This window comes from Phyllostomus discolor, chromosome 9, assembly GCF_004126475.2.
Source record: "Phyllostomus discolor isolate MPI-MPIP mPhyDis1 chromosome 9, mPhyDis1.pri.v3, whole genome shotgun sequence".
Taxonomy (NCBI): Eukaryota; Metazoa; Chordata; class Mammalia; order Chiroptera; family Phyllostomidae; genus Phyllostomus; species Phyllostomus discolor.
The window spans coordinates 84871610-84888902 of NC_040911.2; the positions used below are offsets into that span (position 1 = coordinate 84871610).

At 44.8% G+C, this 17293-nt stretch overlaps 1 protein-coding gene across 3 annotated transcripts in view; it reads left to right on the plus strand.

Moving 5' to 3' along the window:
• The window catches only part of KIF3B (kinesin family member 3B), a 40532-nt gene extending 28299 nt beyond the window's left edge, over positions 1-12233 (plus strand). For all 3 annotated transcript variants that reach the window (XM_028523890.2, XM_028523887.2, XM_028523889.2), the window contains 4 exons: positions 5516-5629; positions 6321-6426; positions 8771-8949; positions 9650-12233. In XM_028523890.2, coding sequence (XP_028379691.1) covers positions 5516-5629; positions 6321-6426; positions 8771-8949; positions 9650-9746 — 496 coding nt within the window. In that variant the 3' untranslated portion in view covers positions 9747-12233. The remainder of the gene's footprint in view (positions 1-5515; positions 5630-6320; positions 6427-8770; positions 8950-9649) is intronic.
• Positions 12234-17293: the final 5060 nt, after the last annotated feature.

The following is a 17293-nucleotide window of genomic DNA, read 5'->3' on the forward strand; positions in this document are numbered from 1 at the left end:
CAGGCATGTGCCCTGACCGGGAATTGAACCCACAACCCTTTGGTTTGCAGGCCAGCACTCAGTCCACTGAGCCATACCAGCCAGGGCTGTCTGTCTTTTTTTATTACAGCCATCCTAATGGGTGTGAAGTGGTATCTCATTTGGTTTTGATTTGCAATTCCCTGATGGCTAATGATGTTGAACATCTTTTCATGTGTGCTTATTGGCTTTTGTTTATCTTCTTTGGAGAAATACCTGTTCAGACCCTTTGCCCATTTTAAAATAGGGTTATTTATGGGGTCTTTTTATTGTTGAGTTGGAAGAGTATTTTATATATCCTGGATACTAGTCCCTTATCAGATATATGATTTGCAAATATTTTCTTCCAGTCCATAGGTTGTCTTTTCACTTCCTTGATGGTGTTTTACAGCACAAAAGATTTTAATTTTGATGTAGTCCAATCAATATGTTCTTTTGTTGCTTGAATTTTTTGGTGGTGTATCTAAATTTGCCTATTCTGGACATCGTATATAAATTTATAAATGAAATAATGTGACCTTTTGTGACTGGCTTCTCTCAGTATAGTGCTTCCAAGAGTCACCATTCACATTATAGTATGCTTCAATACTTCCTTCTTTTTCAGTGTTGAATAATATTGTATTGTATGAGTACACCACATTTTGTTTATGCATTCATCAGTTGGTGGATATTTGGGTTGTTTCTACTTCTTAGCTCTTATGAATAATGCTGCTATGAACAATTGTTTATGAGTTTTATTACAGGCTTATGTTTTTAATTGTCTTAGGTCTTCTAAGAGTCTTACAGTTTTAGGTCTTATATTCAGGTCTATGATCTATTTTGAGTTAATTTTTGTGTATGGTCTGAGGTAGGGTTTCAAATACATTCTTTTGCATGTGGCTATCCAGTTGTCCAGCACCATTTGTTGAAAAAGCTCTTCTCTCATCGTCTCTGCACCCCTGTTGAAAATCAGTGACTGTAAACATAGGGATTTCTCTCTAACCCCTCAGTGCTGCTCCGTGGAGCTACATGTCTGTCCTTGCGCCAGTCCCACCCTCTTCTGGTGACTGTAGCTTTGCAGTAAGTGTTGAAATGAGGACACATGAGTCCTCCACCTTTGTTGTTCTTTTTCAGGTATTTTTGGCTATTCAGGGTCACTTGCATTTCTGTATAAATTTTCAGATCAGCTTGTCAATTTCTGCAAAAAAAGCCAGCCGTGTTGTTAATGGGGACTGTGTCGAATCTGTAGATCCATTTGGAGAGTATTGTCATCTTGACAATATTGTGTTCAGATCCATGAACATTGGATGTCTTTTCATTTATTTAGATCTTTAATTTAGCTCAAAAATCTTTTACAGTTTTCAGCGCACAACTACTTGCATTTCTTTCGTTAAATTTATACCTAAGTATTCTAATTTTTGATGCTATTGTATATGGAATTTTCTTAATTTTCTTTCAGGATGCTATTGCTAGTGTATGAAAATACAGTTGATTTTTGTATAAAACACAAGATATCTTCCCAACTAACAAAACTAACATTAAGTTTCTTAGTATTTTCTCACACTTGATCCATATTCAGATATTCGTGGTTTGTTCATATTAAGATCTATATGTGGGAATTTATGGTCGGGATGGAGGCATAGGTAAACTTCTCCTCCTCGTGCAACCACAGGAAGAATTACAGCTAGACCTGAGAACAAATAATACCCAGAACCGTCAGAAAATCAAGTTGTATGGAAGTCCAACAACCAAGGATTTAAGAAGCCACGTTCATCCGGACAGGTATGAGGAGCAGAGATGTGGAGACGGGTGAAGAAATGCAGAGACGCCTTGTGGAGCAGAGAGGCAGCAGCAGAACCAGCGGTCCCACATTCCCCCGTGATGGATAAAAATCAGGAGGGATACCTTGGGAGCAAGCGATCCCAGCCCCAGGCCAGACCACACAGACCAGAGTTCTAGTGCTAGGAAGAGAAATCCACGTAACTGCTGGCTGTAGAAACCAGTGGGGGTTGGGGTGGCGAGGAAACTACTGGATTTTCAGGAGACTTTGCTTAAAGGGCCCGCACGGACTTAGAACATAGCAAACCTACCCACTCTGGGATTCATCACTAGGACAACAGCTGGAAGGGGACTGGTCACATGTAGGGAGAAAGTGAAGTGACTGGAAACAGGCTGTGTGCTGGGCAAACCTCCAGAAGCCAGGCAGTGGCATTGTCCCCTCTCTGAGCACCCCCCCCCACACACACACAGAGCCCCAAAGCGGTGAAGCAGGTTGCCCTGCCCTGGTGATTACCTTAGGCTTCACCCCACACAATTTACAGATGCTTTTTCTATAATAGGCCATACTACTAAGACAGGGAGTCAAAGCAGCTCTACTTAATACATAGAAACAAACACAGGTCGGCTGCCAAGTTGAGGAGACAAAGAAATACAGTCGAAATGAAAGAATAGAATAAAACTCGAGAAAAAAATCAAAATGAAACAGATAACCAATCTATCAGGTGCAGAGTTCAAAACACTGGTGATCAGGATGCTCAAAAAACTCATTGAATATGGCAACAAAATAAAAAAGACCCAGGAAGAAGTGAAGGTTACACTGAGTGAAATGAAAAAATCTATAGGAACCAACAGTGGAGGGGATGAAGCTAGGACTCAAATTAATGATTTGGAACATAAGGAGGAAATAAGCATTCAATCAGAACAGCAAGAAGAAAAAAGAATTCAGAGAAACAAGGACAGTATATGGAGCCTCTAGGACATCTCCAGATGTACCAACATCCACATCCTAGGGATGCTGGAAGGAGAAGAGGAAGAGCAAGAAATTGAAAACTTATTTGAAAAAATAATGAAAGAAAATTTCCCTAATTTGATGAAGGAAATAGACATGCAAGTCCAGGAAGCACAGAGTCCCAAGCAAGATGGACACAAACAGGCCTACACCAAGGTACATCATAATTAAAATAGCAAGGGTTAAAGATAAAGAGAGAATCTTAAAAGCAGCAAGAGAAAAGCAGAAAGTACCTATAGGGGAGTTCCCATAAAAAAGGTCCTCAGCTGATTTCTCCAAAGAAACTTTGCAGTCAAGAAGGGACTGGCAAGAGATACTCAAAGTCATGAAAAGCAAGGACTTACAACCTGCATTACTTTACCCAGCAAAGCTATCATTTAGAATGGAAGGGCAGATAAAGTGCTTCCCAGGCAGGGTAAAGCTAAAGGAGTTCATCATCACCAAACCAATATTACATGAAATGTTAAAGGGACTTACTTAAAAACAAGATCATCAAAACTATGAACATTAAAATTTCAACAAATTTACAGCTATCAACAACTGAATCTGAAAAAAACAAACTAAGCCAACAACCAGAACAGGAACATGATCTTAGATATAGAGATCATTTGGAGGGTTATCAGCGGGGAGGGAGAAGGGGAGAATGGGGGGGAAAGTGCAGGGATTAAGAAGTATAAGTTGGTATGTACAAAATAGAGGGATGTTAAGAATAGTAAAGGAAGTGGAGAAACCCAAGAACTTATATGTATGACCCATGAACATGAACTAAGGGGGGAGACTGTCGGAGGGAATGGGGGTACCAGGTGGAGGGGGGCAGAGGGGGATAACTGAGACAACTATAATAGCATAATCAATATATTTTTTAAAAGATCTGTATATGGACTACATATTGCATTTGGTCATTATGTCTCAACTTTATTTTAATCTGGAGCAATCCCTTTTCGTCTTAAGAACTTTTTACTAGTTGACTTGTTGAAAGAGTTGGGTCCTATAGCCTGTAGAAATGCCTCCCATTCTGCATTTGTTGGTCTGCTTCTTCCTAGTGCAGTTTAGTTTGTGTCTCTCTCTCTCTCCTGTTTTCCTTTACCTGAAAGCTAGCACTGAAGCACTGGTTCTAAGCTTTGGCTGCACAAAGAAATCATCTCGGGAGTTTTTCAAATAATGATGCTTGAGCCCCATGCTAGAGATTTTGATTTAATTGGTCTAGGGCAGGGGTCTTTAGCAAGCACCAAATCATCTGAAAGGCTTGTTAAACATACCTGGCGGGCCCCGTATGTGGAGAGTCTGATTTGGTATATCTGGGGTGGGGCCTGAGAATTCGCATTTCTAACAAGTTCCAGTTGTTGCTCCTGCTGGTTCAGTGAACATGCTTTGAGAACCATTGATCTGTCATGAAGCCTGTGGAAGGTATTTGTCAGAACTCTGTAAATGACATGGATGTGCGTCTTGGCTTGAGAACCATTGAGCTAATGGTTTCAACCAATAATGACTTTGTCTGGATCTTTTATTTCACTAGGGGTTATGAAATGATGTTTTTCTGTGTTGCCTTTCACAGCATTAGCTGGAATTTTTCTTTAAAGAAGAACTTTTCCAAAGGGATTCTTTTAACAACCAAGTTTTAAATTTCGAAAGGAGCCTTTAAAATTAAATGTATGTATCAGTCCTCTTTCTAGGTATGCACACCTGGAAAAAAGATCAGAACATGATGTGCCAAAATATTAGTAATAGCTACCTCTGGATAGTGAAACTGTGTGTAATTATATTTTTCAAATTTCCTAATATGTAAATAGGACTTTTAAAATCAGGAAAAAAACCCCAAATGTGTGTTATGAAAAATAATTTCTTACGTGTAAAGTAAAATGAAGGGAACATTTCATCTCTCCAAAATATTTTTCCCCTAAAGAAGGCACTTCTCTTGTTACAGCTCTTATATCCTTTGAGTAAACAGTGAGTCAACCTGCTCTTGAACAGTCAGTACCCGTCCCCTCTGCTGTTTGCTCTGTGTTTCTCTCACGCTAACGCCCCCTTGGCATTGTTCTGCCCCGCGGTTTTGAGAGAGTGACTGTGAGAGGTAGCCGGAGAGAGTCATCACTATGGCCAGACACAAAGCAATGGGTTCCAGTCTCATTGTTCGCCATGTTCCCTGGGCTCTTCTCACGCAGCCTCTTCTCAGGAACGGTCTTCATTCTCAGAAGTCTAAGGGACTGAAATGCACTTGGTCCTGTTCTTTGTCCTGGTGATCAGACTGTGAAACTTTCCATCTCTGGCAACAATCCAGACGTTCAGAGGAAGGCAGTTTAATTTCCAGTCTGTTTTCATCACGTGGGAAGTTAATGAGCTGGGGTAGCAGTACCAGTGGCCCTCCCAAAGGTACTTCAGACAGCACAGACTCACTCCAGTATCGCCCGGGCACCACCTCCCTCTTCAGTTCTTTCACCTCCTTGAGCAGCGTCGTCTTGGGCAGAAGTGACCTCTCCATATTCCTCAGGCAGACCCCACCAGCACCTGTCACACCTAAGAGTGCTGCACTGTTCTGTCTCAGGCAAGGACCAAATGTCATTCGGGTTTGTGTCTCAGTTCTTTGAGGGATGGTAGGCCCGTAGTCCCTGTGTAGTAACTGCTGAGTGACGTGACTTACCTAATTACACACTACATGTGGGGCCAGAGAGCCGACACCCCACATGTGTTTTTTCTCCCCCTGTGTTCACCCCTGTATGTGTGCTCTTACAGGCATCTTATTATAGAAAACTTTATCCCTCTGGAAGAAAAAAGTAAAATTATGAATAGATCCTTCTTTGATGAAGAGGAAGATCATTGGAAATTACATCCTATAACCAGACTGGAGTAAGTCACTGCTGACTTTTAAGTAGACTTGAAGGTGGGGAGGAGGGAAAGAATGCCGAGAAGCTGGGTTTGGCCAGAGCTGTATGGTAAGAACACAGTTTGACTCATTTTAAGTTGACACCAAATTGCATCCCTGATTTTGTAATGGCATAGTTCCATGAGATAAAAATTGATGATGCGTATGGTATTAGGAACTGGGAGACTTTCTCACAGTGAACTAATGACCTCTCCCGAGTTCCTGCATTTCAGCTTCCTCAGCTGTCAAGCGAAGCACGCTAGGCCAAAGGGGGGGCGTTACACAGGTGTTATCTTGCGTGTCAGTCTGACACAGTGTTGAGAAGGACTCTCAGTATAAGTCTGGGTCCTGCTGGAAAAATGGGAGCTGTCTGCCAAAGACACAGGCGTGGGGAGTGCTGACAGCTGTGCTTCATGCCTATCACCTAAGAACTGGATGATGACTCAGTTCTCTTCCAGCTTAAAAGATGCATGATGCTCATGTTTGAATCAGAACGCAGCTCAAGCAGAAAGTATTAGCAGCTCCTGCGTCATTTCCATGTCTGCCCTCAGTCCAGGAAGTCACGTGCTTCAGGTTCTGTGTAAGCAGTCTTGTGAGTGCTGGTTCCGCAGGACCGATCCTGGGGCTGCGGAACACACGTCAGCCCGCGCTTTAACCACTGCAGTCCATTTCCAGGAATCAGCAGATGATGAAGCGGCCAGTCTCAGCTGTGGGGTATAAGAGACCATTGAGCCAGCACGCAAGAATGTCCATGATGATTCGTCCAGAGGCCCGATACAGGGTGAGAAGACTGTTCTTGCGTTCCTCTCCTCTCCTCTCACAGAGTTTAGATTCATGTAAACCCTTAGGCACTGTGCTGCAGAGTCACAGAGTTGTCCTCCCCTTTCCAGAGGCCCCAGAGGAAACTTATATTAATATAATAATTTTAGCAAATGAGAAGTAACAAAAAGAACAATAACAAATAATTACACATTAAAAAGGTAAAATAGAATGAGATTTAGAAAATTAGGACTGGGAGGAGAGTGCAAGCATCCTGTCCATAATGGCCAGTAAAAATGAACACCAAGCTTTAAACAGTCTCTGTGGGAAGACTGGGAGAAATGGAAGTGTCAGTGACAGGAGATGGAGGTGTGTTAAAGAAGGTACAGTGCCCTGGCTCGGGTGGCTCTGTGGATTGAGCGCCGGCCTGTGAACCAAAAGGTCGTTGATTTGATTCCCAGTCAGGGCACAATACCTGGGTTGCAGGTCAGGTCCCCAGCTGACGTGCAAGAGGCAACCAATCAATGTTTCTCTTGCACATCAATATTTCTCTCCCTCTCTTTATCCCTCCCTTCCTCTTTATCTAAAAATAAATAAATAAAATCTTAAAAAAAAGAAGGTATGGTACTTCCATTTAACATAATGTGGTCAGTTATGTGGTTACTTAAAATGCCATAATTAAGGCCTGTTTAATGACCCAGACATATAATACTAGGTGAGCTTCTATTTATAAGCGCTTGCTGTGTGCCAGGCACTGTATTGGGTGCTTTATCGCTTTCTTTACTTGGACCCTCCCACCTACTCAGTGTAATAGTCCTGTAGCTTAGTAGTTAGCTGGTCAGTGGATGAAGCCAGAGACACAATATATTGTTAAGTTATATATACAATTGGTACTGCAATTGTATATATGAATAAAAAAATCTAGGATTAAATATATGAAAATGTGAACTCTTTATCCCTGGTTAATGGAAGTATACTCCATTTAAATTTTCTTCTTTTTTGCTTATCTGTATTTTCTAACTATCAGTGGGGACTCTGTATTATTTTTATAATGAAATATTTTCATTTAAAATGTTTTTGAGTCTCCCTTAGCGGCCAGAGCAAAACAGAGTAGGATGGGTTAGCTCCTCAGGTGCTGTTCTTCCTGGTGCTGAGTTGTTTAAAATAAAGAAAACAAAAGCAAAAGAGGCGTATTAGATGGGGCTTTACATCATGGAAGATGAGTGATGTGTCAGAGTCCTCAAAAGCATTTTTCTAGCCATTTCCAAGGGTGCATTTTCTTGCCAGTTGTTTCATGTCTTAAGCTAAAAACATGCTTTTAAAGCCTACAAATCAAATATGTGGGTTTCTAGGGGGCTAACTTATTCAAAGGTAGACTTTCAAGCAGTGGTTCTCAGATGCTTTTAGCAATAGACACACTCCATTAAGATAAATGTTAAGCAGCATCTCAGCATCTACAATTGATAAACAGCCACTCCCTCTCCTCACCTTCTCCTTGCATTGCTCCCGCTCCCCAGCCCCACAGTGCACTGGGGCCTGGACTCCACTGAGTGGGAGGAGCTAGAGGATGAGATGTTTAAACTGCCCTCTTCCCCTATGTACTTGCCTCAGTAGGAGTGAGGAAAAGACCCACCACGGGATTTCAAATGAAGGAATCTATCCACAAGGCCAGTTGTGAGGCGGCCCACGCTGATTTTCAAATTGTGGTTATGAGCAAATATACCGCCACACACATCATCCACACATGTGCACCAGACCTGCCTTTCCCCTTGGCAACCAAAACGTTCATCAGAGCTGCTGTAGGTAGTGAGATTATTGGTGATTACTATTTTCTTTTTAACCCTCTTGTATTTTTACATTGTCCACATAAATAGGTCTTACTTAATTTATTATTTTTCCCCTAAGGGTGTAATACATGCTCATTATTAAATATTTTTATTTTTAGCCCTGGCTAGTGTGGCTCAGTGGATTGAGTACCAGCCTGCAAACCAGAAGGTTGCTGGTTTGATTCCCAGTCAGGGCACATGCCTGAGTTGCAGACCAGGTGCCCAGTAGGGGGCGCACAAGAGGCAACCACACATTGATGTTTCTCTCCCTCTTCTTCCCTTCCCCTCTCTCTAAAAATAAATAAAATCTTTTATTTCTTTTTAAAAAAGGAAAATAGTGAATAGCCCAGAGAAGAAAATAAAAATCACCTGTAATCTCGCCAGGAAAAAAGTTATAAAACTACATCACTTCTAGGCAGTTTCTTGGTAGGATCTGAGGAGCAAGCAATTTGCAGTTCTGTTTTTGGAAGGGGTCTGCATTGCATGTACTCCATGTCTGATTGGAAACCAGCCTAACTGGTAACGGCTGTACTTCTGCAGGCAGAAAACATCGTGCTGTTAGAGCTGGACATGCCCAGCCGGACCACCAGAGACTATGAGGGCCCCGCTATTGCCCCCAAAGTCCAGGCCGCATTGGATGCAGCGCTGCAGGACGAAGATGAGATACAGGTGGACGCGTCATCCTTTGAAAGTACTGCAAATAAGAAACCCAAGGCCAGGTGAGTGGCTCTCAATGACCTGTGTTTGAACAGAACATGTAGGCACAGGGACAAGTGAAGGCAGAGGGTGCCGAGAGTGTTTGTTTATCGTAGAATGCTTTCCAGGGTATGCCAGAAAATGCTGCCATGTTACTCCTGTGTTTATTCATTTATTACACAAATATTTCTGGTTCAGGCATTGTGCCAAGTGGACTGAACACCAGCATGCCTAATGTGTCCAGCTCCTACTGTAAGGAACACGTGTTCTCGTGAAATAAGAGACGGTCTTTGGTTCCCACCAGGTACCAGGGACTTAATTTGATGCTAAATTAGAAATTCTATCTTAATTAAATTCTGGATTAGAAGTTAAAAGAAAACAACTAGGTGAAAAACCAAAAATGGAAGAAATTATACCTGGGAACTTGATATTTTTTGTCAATTTGGAGAAGACAGTGAAGATTTTATTCAAATGGAGAAACGGTTGCTGAGCATCAGAGTCCCGTCCCTGTGGTCTCACACGTTGGTCAGCAGGGCGTGTTAGTCATGTGCAGAGGGGCTCGTGTGCCGGTCTCATGGCTTTACAGCTGAAAGTGTGCTGGCTTTCAGGCTGTTGAGGAAAGGCCGCCTGGAAATGTTAGTGGCACTTGATGGGAAAGGAATCTGACCTGTGTCGGCGACAGAGATGGGACATGTAACATGAACATGTGCTTGACTTTTGCAGGCCTAAAAGCGGAAGGAAGTCGGGATCCTCCTCCTCTTCCTCAGGAACCCCTGCATCTCAGCTTTATCCACAGTCACGGGGACTGGTTCCAAAGTAAAGCCAGTTCCTTCTCTCCCGGGGTTTAAACAGCATTTGCCTTCTGAGAGAAGAGATGAGCAAATCCTTGCAGAGAGGACTCCAGCCCAAACTCAGAACCATTCCCCTGGGGAGAAGTGATGGCCTCTTTGCAGGTGAACCAACTGAATCTGGCTGGAAGGTGCTGGTCCTAACCCGGCACTCAGCAGCATCCTTTCATTAGCATCTCAGAAATGCATGGGTAAGGTAAAGTGCGGTAGTCGAAGTGGAAAGCAAGAGAATGACCAGTGACCTTGCTTCCCTTCTCCCTTGCCTTCTCCTCTCCCTGCCTTTCTTTGCCTTCCTTCCTCTCCCCTCTCCTCTTCTAGCCTGTTCTTTACACTGGGCTCCCTTGTCGAGCAATAGGGCAGAATCAGGAGTCACCTTAGCGGGACCAAGTCTTTGGAGCCTTAGGACACAGTGACAGTGAGGTTGAAAAGTGAAAGCCCTAGAACTTGAATAGGTGCTGCACTTGTAGTTGAAATGAGAAATCTCATGTGGACCCAAGCCCCCCGTGGGCATGGTCCGTGCTCCTCAGTAAAAAGTGGATCCGCCTTTGGGATCTGCTGAGTAAGGAAATGTTTTCCAAGGAAGCTGCCACTTTTCCGCTCCTGGAGGATTAATGTTGGAAGCAATAGAAATCACATTCCCTTTGCCTCCTTGGAGAGTTTAGGGAAACAGCTTCTTTTAAACCTCAAAACCATGACCATCCTGTCAAAGACGTAAATCTGTAAGCCAGTGCCATGTCCATACACCGTGTCACTTTACTCTTCATTCGTCACCATCCTTAGCCAAGTGTGCATACTCTGAGCATCCCTTCCTAGGCCAGTCTGCCTCCAGGGCATGCTCTGCAGTGGGCCTGCTTTGGGGGAGAGGGGAGGCTGGCTCTGCCTTCTTTGATGGGACAAGAGTAGGGGGAACGAGACATATGGTGGCACTTTTGAATCCCCCACTTTGTTCCATGTTTGCATAGAGAGCATCAGGGTGACTGGGCTGAGGCAGAGGCACAAGCAACAGTGCAGTGTGAAGGGAAGACCTAACAGATGCAAAGAACTCTGCTTGTCTCCAGCTAAAGTCACGTTGTCCTAGAATTGTGCACCGCTCCCCCCACCCCCAGGCAGAACCAAAAGCAGTGGCGAGGAGTGGCTGTGTGATTGAATAGGCTCAGAGGAGAGGGTTAGAAATTCCCGTTTACATAAACTAGTTTGGTTTATAAGTTTCAGTTCTGTGTATTATTGAAATTCAAAGCTTCATTTTTATGTTGGTCATTAGGTGAATGTTACTTCTTCTCCCCCCCAAGAGAAGCTTATAGGTGTGTGTGGGTGTACAAGCCCAGTGGTGCCTGTGTTCTTTGAGTGTGTCCCTGTGCGTCTGTAAGAGAGAGACAGAGACCAAGGACTTGCCCCGTTTTAGAACAACACTCACGTACAGTTGTTGCCTTTGTCCGCATCGAAGGCCCGCTGAATGACTGGTGCTGGCTGGAAGCGCTCCCGCGTGGGCATCTGAGTCCACGAGCCAAGCCTGAGGGGACAGTGTAAGTCCCCAGGTCTGCCACACTGGTGTACCTTGCTGGCATGGTACCTCAGCAATGTGGTGACTCAGGTGGACCTTGAGTTATGTTTTAACTCAGCTGCTCAGTTCCCAGGGCACATTTCTGGATCAAAACCTGTGGGAAAGAGGAGGTACCAAGTGCAGTGTCGTAGCATTCTACAAATGGAGATCTGTCATCCGGCAGCTGGTCTCCTTTTTTGTTACCATTCTTTCTGAACCCAGGGCCCTTTTCAGTAATCCCCAGAGCATAATGGAGCCTTCCCTCATCTTTCTTGGGATCAAACCCTGCTCCTCTCTTATTTAGTAAGACTTTACCTGTTTGAATGGGAACCAAATGACAAGGTGATAGCCTACGATTATCTGCCGGCTACACCTGTCTCTTGCACCACATTTTTTCAGAGCTAGTATGAATTCTGTAGGCTGAAAATATTCATCCGGCAAGTCTGAGAACTGAACACTGCAGGTAACACAACACCTTGTCACCAGTGTCTCAAGGTGGCTGTTCTGACCAAGGGTGGTTGAGTGGCCATAGAACTTTTCTAAGAAGGCAGAAGAAGAAAGCCGAGTTGACAAGCAGGGTTAGTAAAACAAGCTTGCCTTGGACTCAGCCGTGTACGTCTGGTGGTCTGTGAAGAAAGTGGAAGAACACCCACGTGGAGGTGACACTGTCCCTTCCCAAGCAGTCTCCGGTGCTTTTCTTCTCTCAAAGCGGATCCGATAAATGTGTGAGTAGAGCAGGCAGTAGAACGCCTTACTGCTACCAGAACACTGCTGCTTTGGGCTCTGAACTGAGCCACGTGTGCGGAGGACCTCCCCAGCCCACCGAGGGACCAGGTTTTCCTGTCTGTAGTCATGCCTGAATGTTCCAAGCCGTCCGAGGGCTCTCGTGCCAGCAGCAGTTAGAGAAGCCTGGAAGCCAGCCAAACAGCATCTAAGAAGATCATTTGGAGAAGGAGTTCGAGACTGTGTGCAACCCTCCTCAGGCCCCTTTTTGCTCTGATCAGCAGGAATGTATTTGGCTTCCTATTTTAAAGTCACATGTCTCCCAGACAGCTGGATTCAGAACCCAAGGCCAGAAATCATAGGCATGAAGCACTTTCTTAAGACTCGGCCCTAACGTTGGATTGTCCCCCGTTGAATGCCTGCCTGCATGCTGCTTGAATCGCACCACCCACACCTCCATGACCAAGTGCGTCAGAGAGTTCTGCCGCTCAGGCGTGGGCTGCTCTCTGCTTTTCCTGTCTGACTCTTATAAGTCCTCCCTCACTGAATGTAAAATTGTTGCCAAGTTGCTGAGAAGTGTCGGAATCCCTGTCGCTAACCTGGGATATCAGTTCTGCCTCACATTTCCCACTTGAGGTCAAGGTTCACTGCAAGCAACAGCTTGGGCCATCTGAACACCATCAGTGGTTGAAAATGGGGCTATTCATACACTCTAAAAGCCATAATCAAAATGCTCGGAGGGAACCGGATAAGAATAGTGGGCCTGGCTATTGTCTATCTCGCAAGGTTTTGTCTTGTACTGCTCAGAAGTCTGTCACCTTTCTCCCTGCCCTTGTTTCTTGAATGAAATACTTTTGAGGTTATTTATGAAAGGAGTAATCCTGGTGCAGGAAGGAGGCAGTGGGCTTTATGGCTCATTAGAGTTACTATTGATCTTGACCTTCTCTTTGGCTACCTTTAGACAAAGAATATGCCAATACTTGGGGCTCTAAGTTTTACAGTTGATATTTATTTGTATCATCTCTTTGTCTAGGAATGTAAAAGTGATTCTAAACTAAGATGTGTAATAAAAATCAGATTTATTGTACCTACATAAGGTGTCCTCATAAATGACCGACGCTTTTGAAAAGGACATGCCTGTGGCTGACTCACTGCCACTCTCTTTAAACATTTTTTTTTAGTAAAAGGAGGATAGGAGTGGAAATGAAGGTTGAATCGGAATGCTGGTATTTTAAAAATATAGCAACAAGGTAAGGGGACATAAAATGAAGCAAGAAAGAGTGTGACGAATAAGTGCTTCTCAAGTTTTTCCATGGAAATTCCTTGGACCAGCCTGGGCAACAGGCATGAAATGTCTTTTAACTTTTATATTTTGTTGTTGTTTTTTTAAATTTCTTTAACTCTATTACGTTATACTTATAAGTCTTTTTTTAACACAGAAAATATTTTCTGTTATTTACCATTGTGGGGGAAAAGAAATACCAAACATGGACCGAACGTGGGTCTTGCAGTCCCTCACACTCTTGGGTCCCTCACACTCTGCTGGAGTGCACCCTGGGCACTCGTGCTTCCTGGCTGGGGGCGGGGCTGCAGAGGAGGGACCCAGACCCTGGCCTCTGAGCCGGGCCGAAGTTTGGGTGTGCCTCTGCTTACTAACCGTGAGACCATGAGGAATTTCATTGGCCTCTCTGAATCTTGGGGTCCTTATCTATAAAATGGGGTGGTATCCCCTACTTTGCAGGACTGTCGAGAGGATTAGCAGCAATTTAAAGCAACAAGCACACGATGTGTGGACAAGAGCAGACGCTTGAAAATGTGCTTATGGCTGTGACAGGGCCCTGTGTTCATAAGATGCCAAGGACAGTTTGCATCCCAGGACACTAGACATTACTCCTGGGCATGCCACATTTAGAAAAACCTAGGCCTTTCTAGGAAAGCTGCTAATTATTAACAAATATAAATCGAGTGCCTACTATGTGCCGTGTTATTCTGGGCACTGGATACATAGATGTGAGCAACACTGCCCACACGGAGCTTGCCCTTCAGTGGGGAAGGAGGCAGAGTGAGTATTAACCAAACACACGCGAACGTGTAATTACCAATTAGGACAGAAGCCATGAAGCGGCAGGACAGGTTACTACAAGGGAGTAACAGGAGCCTGGTGTGGATTGGGCGGGCAAAGAAGGGGAGGGCTTTCTGAGGAAACGGCATTTACCGTGAAATCTAGAGGCCTGGGAGTTAGCTGGGCAAAGGAGGAGGGACAGGAGTTTGAAAGGGGACATTTGTGAAGGCCTTGTCCGACCCGAGGGAAGCGTGAACTGTTGTGGAGATGATTACAGGACAGGGCTTTAAAAAACACCAACAAGGTATTTAAAGAGCACAGAGAGGACAGTGGCCTCTTTGACTTAGGCAAATTGTGTTTCTTCACAAGATGCCCTGGAACTATATGTAATGTCTCCATACCTGCCTTTCCTTCCAAGAAAGAGTTAAAAACCATAGCTTGGCATGGCCTAAATAATTATTCATTTAGAATAGTTCAAAATGCATTAGCCAGAAAGCAAGAGTTCAAAGTGTGATTTGAAGAATTATGAGTGTGTTCTTGAAGTGACAGAATTCTGGGCTGGGCCGGGAGCTAATGTACACAGGTGGTATGGGGTGGGGTAGCTCGGCATCTTGGAAATTCCTGCCGCTCACCAAGTCGTCTTCTCATCTTCTAGATTGTTAAAAATAAAAAAAAAAAACTATTCACACCTTGTATGATCCTGTAAGAAATATATGTGGTCTTCATCTCTGAAAAGTATCTACAACCTTTGGAATTTGAGTGATGGGAGTATCTTTTGGTGTTTCTGACAAGCCCCTTTCAGCCACGTATGAGTTAATGCTAACTAAGTGACTCTAGGTGGGCCCCTAGACAGCTTCAGGATGGGGACTGGTTGCCAGAGGAAATGGTCATGTGATGAGAGGTTTGGAACTTTCAGTTCCATCCCCTGACCTCCAAGGAGGAAAGGGGAGAGGAACCGGGGACTGAGTTCATCACCCGCAGCCAGTGACTTAGTCATGGCTAGGTGATGGAGCCTCCATAGAAGTCCCTGAACGATGGGGATTTGGAGAGCTCCCGGGTTGGTCAGCACACTGAGGTGCTGGGAGGATGACACGCGCAAAGAGGACGTGGAGGCTTCCTGTTCCTCCCGCCCCCACTGTCTACTATGCATTTCTGCCATTTGGCTCTTCCTGCAAGTTGCATCCTTTATAATAAATCAGTAATAGTAACTAAAGCCCTTTCCTGAGTTCTGTGAGCTATTCTAGTGATTATCAGACCTGAGGAGAGGACTGAGGGAACCCCAATTTAAAGTTGATCCAAAGTATAAGCGGCCTCCTGGGACTTTGGCTGGCACCTGAAGTGGTGGCAGTCTTGTGGGACTGAGCCCGTAACGGATGGGCCTGTGCTGAGTTCAGGTCATGCTGGAATTGTAGGCTGCCCCGCTGGTGTCTGGAGAACCAGAGGACTGGTGGTTGGGCAGAAAGGAAAACCCATACATTTGTTTGTCAGAAGTGCTGTGTTTAAAAACAGTTGACCTTGGAAACTGTATTTTGAACTCCACACAGATAGTTCGGTTTGGGGGTATGTGACTTCGTTGGGCTCTCATATACTCGAGTTGCCATCTGATTGAAGTTACCCCCAGCATGGTCTCCAAGGACTATGCTGTGGTCACATCTGCCAGTGGCATTTGTCGAGGATGTAACTGTAGCTCTCACAGCTGCTCCTGTTTCATCCTCTGTTTCTGTCACCGGTCTTGTGGTTAACCGTCCCCGGGTGCTTCAGTTAGGCAAGCCAACTGGGGACTTGCTTTTGGGGTGGGAGAAATGGGTAGAGCGAGACATCATTCACCTGCATCTCCGGAGACAGTGTGGCTCATAGGAGCTTGTTGAATGCCTGTTATGCACCAGGTGTCTTGCTCTATTCTGAGGATGCAGAGGAGTAAAATGTACTCCAGCCCTTTTGAGAACAGAGGAGACAGAAACACCCATTGGTGGCAAATTCAGGGTGATTAGGACCTACAGAAGGCCTGACTCCTCTCCTCACACCCTCCAGCCAAGGCCTCCGAGGCTGGAGCTACACAGGCCTCCTTTGGGTTGTGCCAACAGCTTTCATGCCTTGGTGTCTTCACATGTGTTATGTTCTGTTTCTGGAAGCTTGTCCCCTCTCTTTGCTAACTCCTACTTATCCTGCAGGTACCTGTTAAATGTCACGTCTTCCAAGAAGCCTTTCCCAACCATCCATTCTGATTTTTCCCCACCTCCATCTGGCTGTATGGTGTCTCTTAACTTTACCTCATTTCCTCCTTATTTCTTTGCCCAGCTTAAAATTATGTATTCCTTTGCTTTGGCCTCTCCTCACCAGTCTCTTAAGTTCCCTGAGGGCGTGTCCTATTGTCCCCTTTCACAAGTTAGAAGGCCGATAGGTGCTGACACCAACTGCTCAGCATGGAGTATTTTCTGTCAGAGGCAGGAGTGACGTGCCAGGGGAGGTGGAGAAAGGCTTTGGAAAGCCTCTGATTGTGCACTGTAAGAACAGGTAGGGTTTCTCCCACTTGGGAAGGAGGGACAAGCATGCCGGACAAAGGGAACAACGTGAATGAGCACATGGGAACGTGCTGGTGATGGGAATGGAGAATGAGAACTGGGCTGGGCGGGGTCTTGACTCCATGGCACATCCTGCAGATAGGAGAGTCCTTGAAGCTTTTTTTTTCACTGTGGGAGTGAAGCTGGCTTCTTTTTAGCATTTTCACCTTAAGCCAGCCTCTCATGTTATTATTTCCCTTTGAGATAACAGAAAGCAATTTCACTAAGTGCAGCGCTAAGTTTGCCTGACACAGGTTTTCTGGGCTCAGTTGGCAAATTCCATTCTGCAAGGAGCTTTGCCTGGCCTGGCACAGCTCACTACCCAAGGAATTCCAACGAGCACTTGAACTTGACTTCAAGATCCTACTTCCCTAAGAATGGGGCCAAGGAATTTTTCAGGGCAGTGGTCTGGAAGGTGGTCCCTTTGTTGTGTTTGGGAACAGAGAAATTAAACTTCTGCCACTGGTTTTGAATTTTATCTTCCTGTCCAGTCAACAAAAGATTTATAGCCCTGGCCAGTGTGGCTGGAGCGTCGTCCCATAAACTGAAAGGCTGCAGGCTCAATCCCCAATTGGGGGACATATCCCCAGTTGGGGCACGTACAGGAGGCAACCAATCGATGTTTCTCCCTCA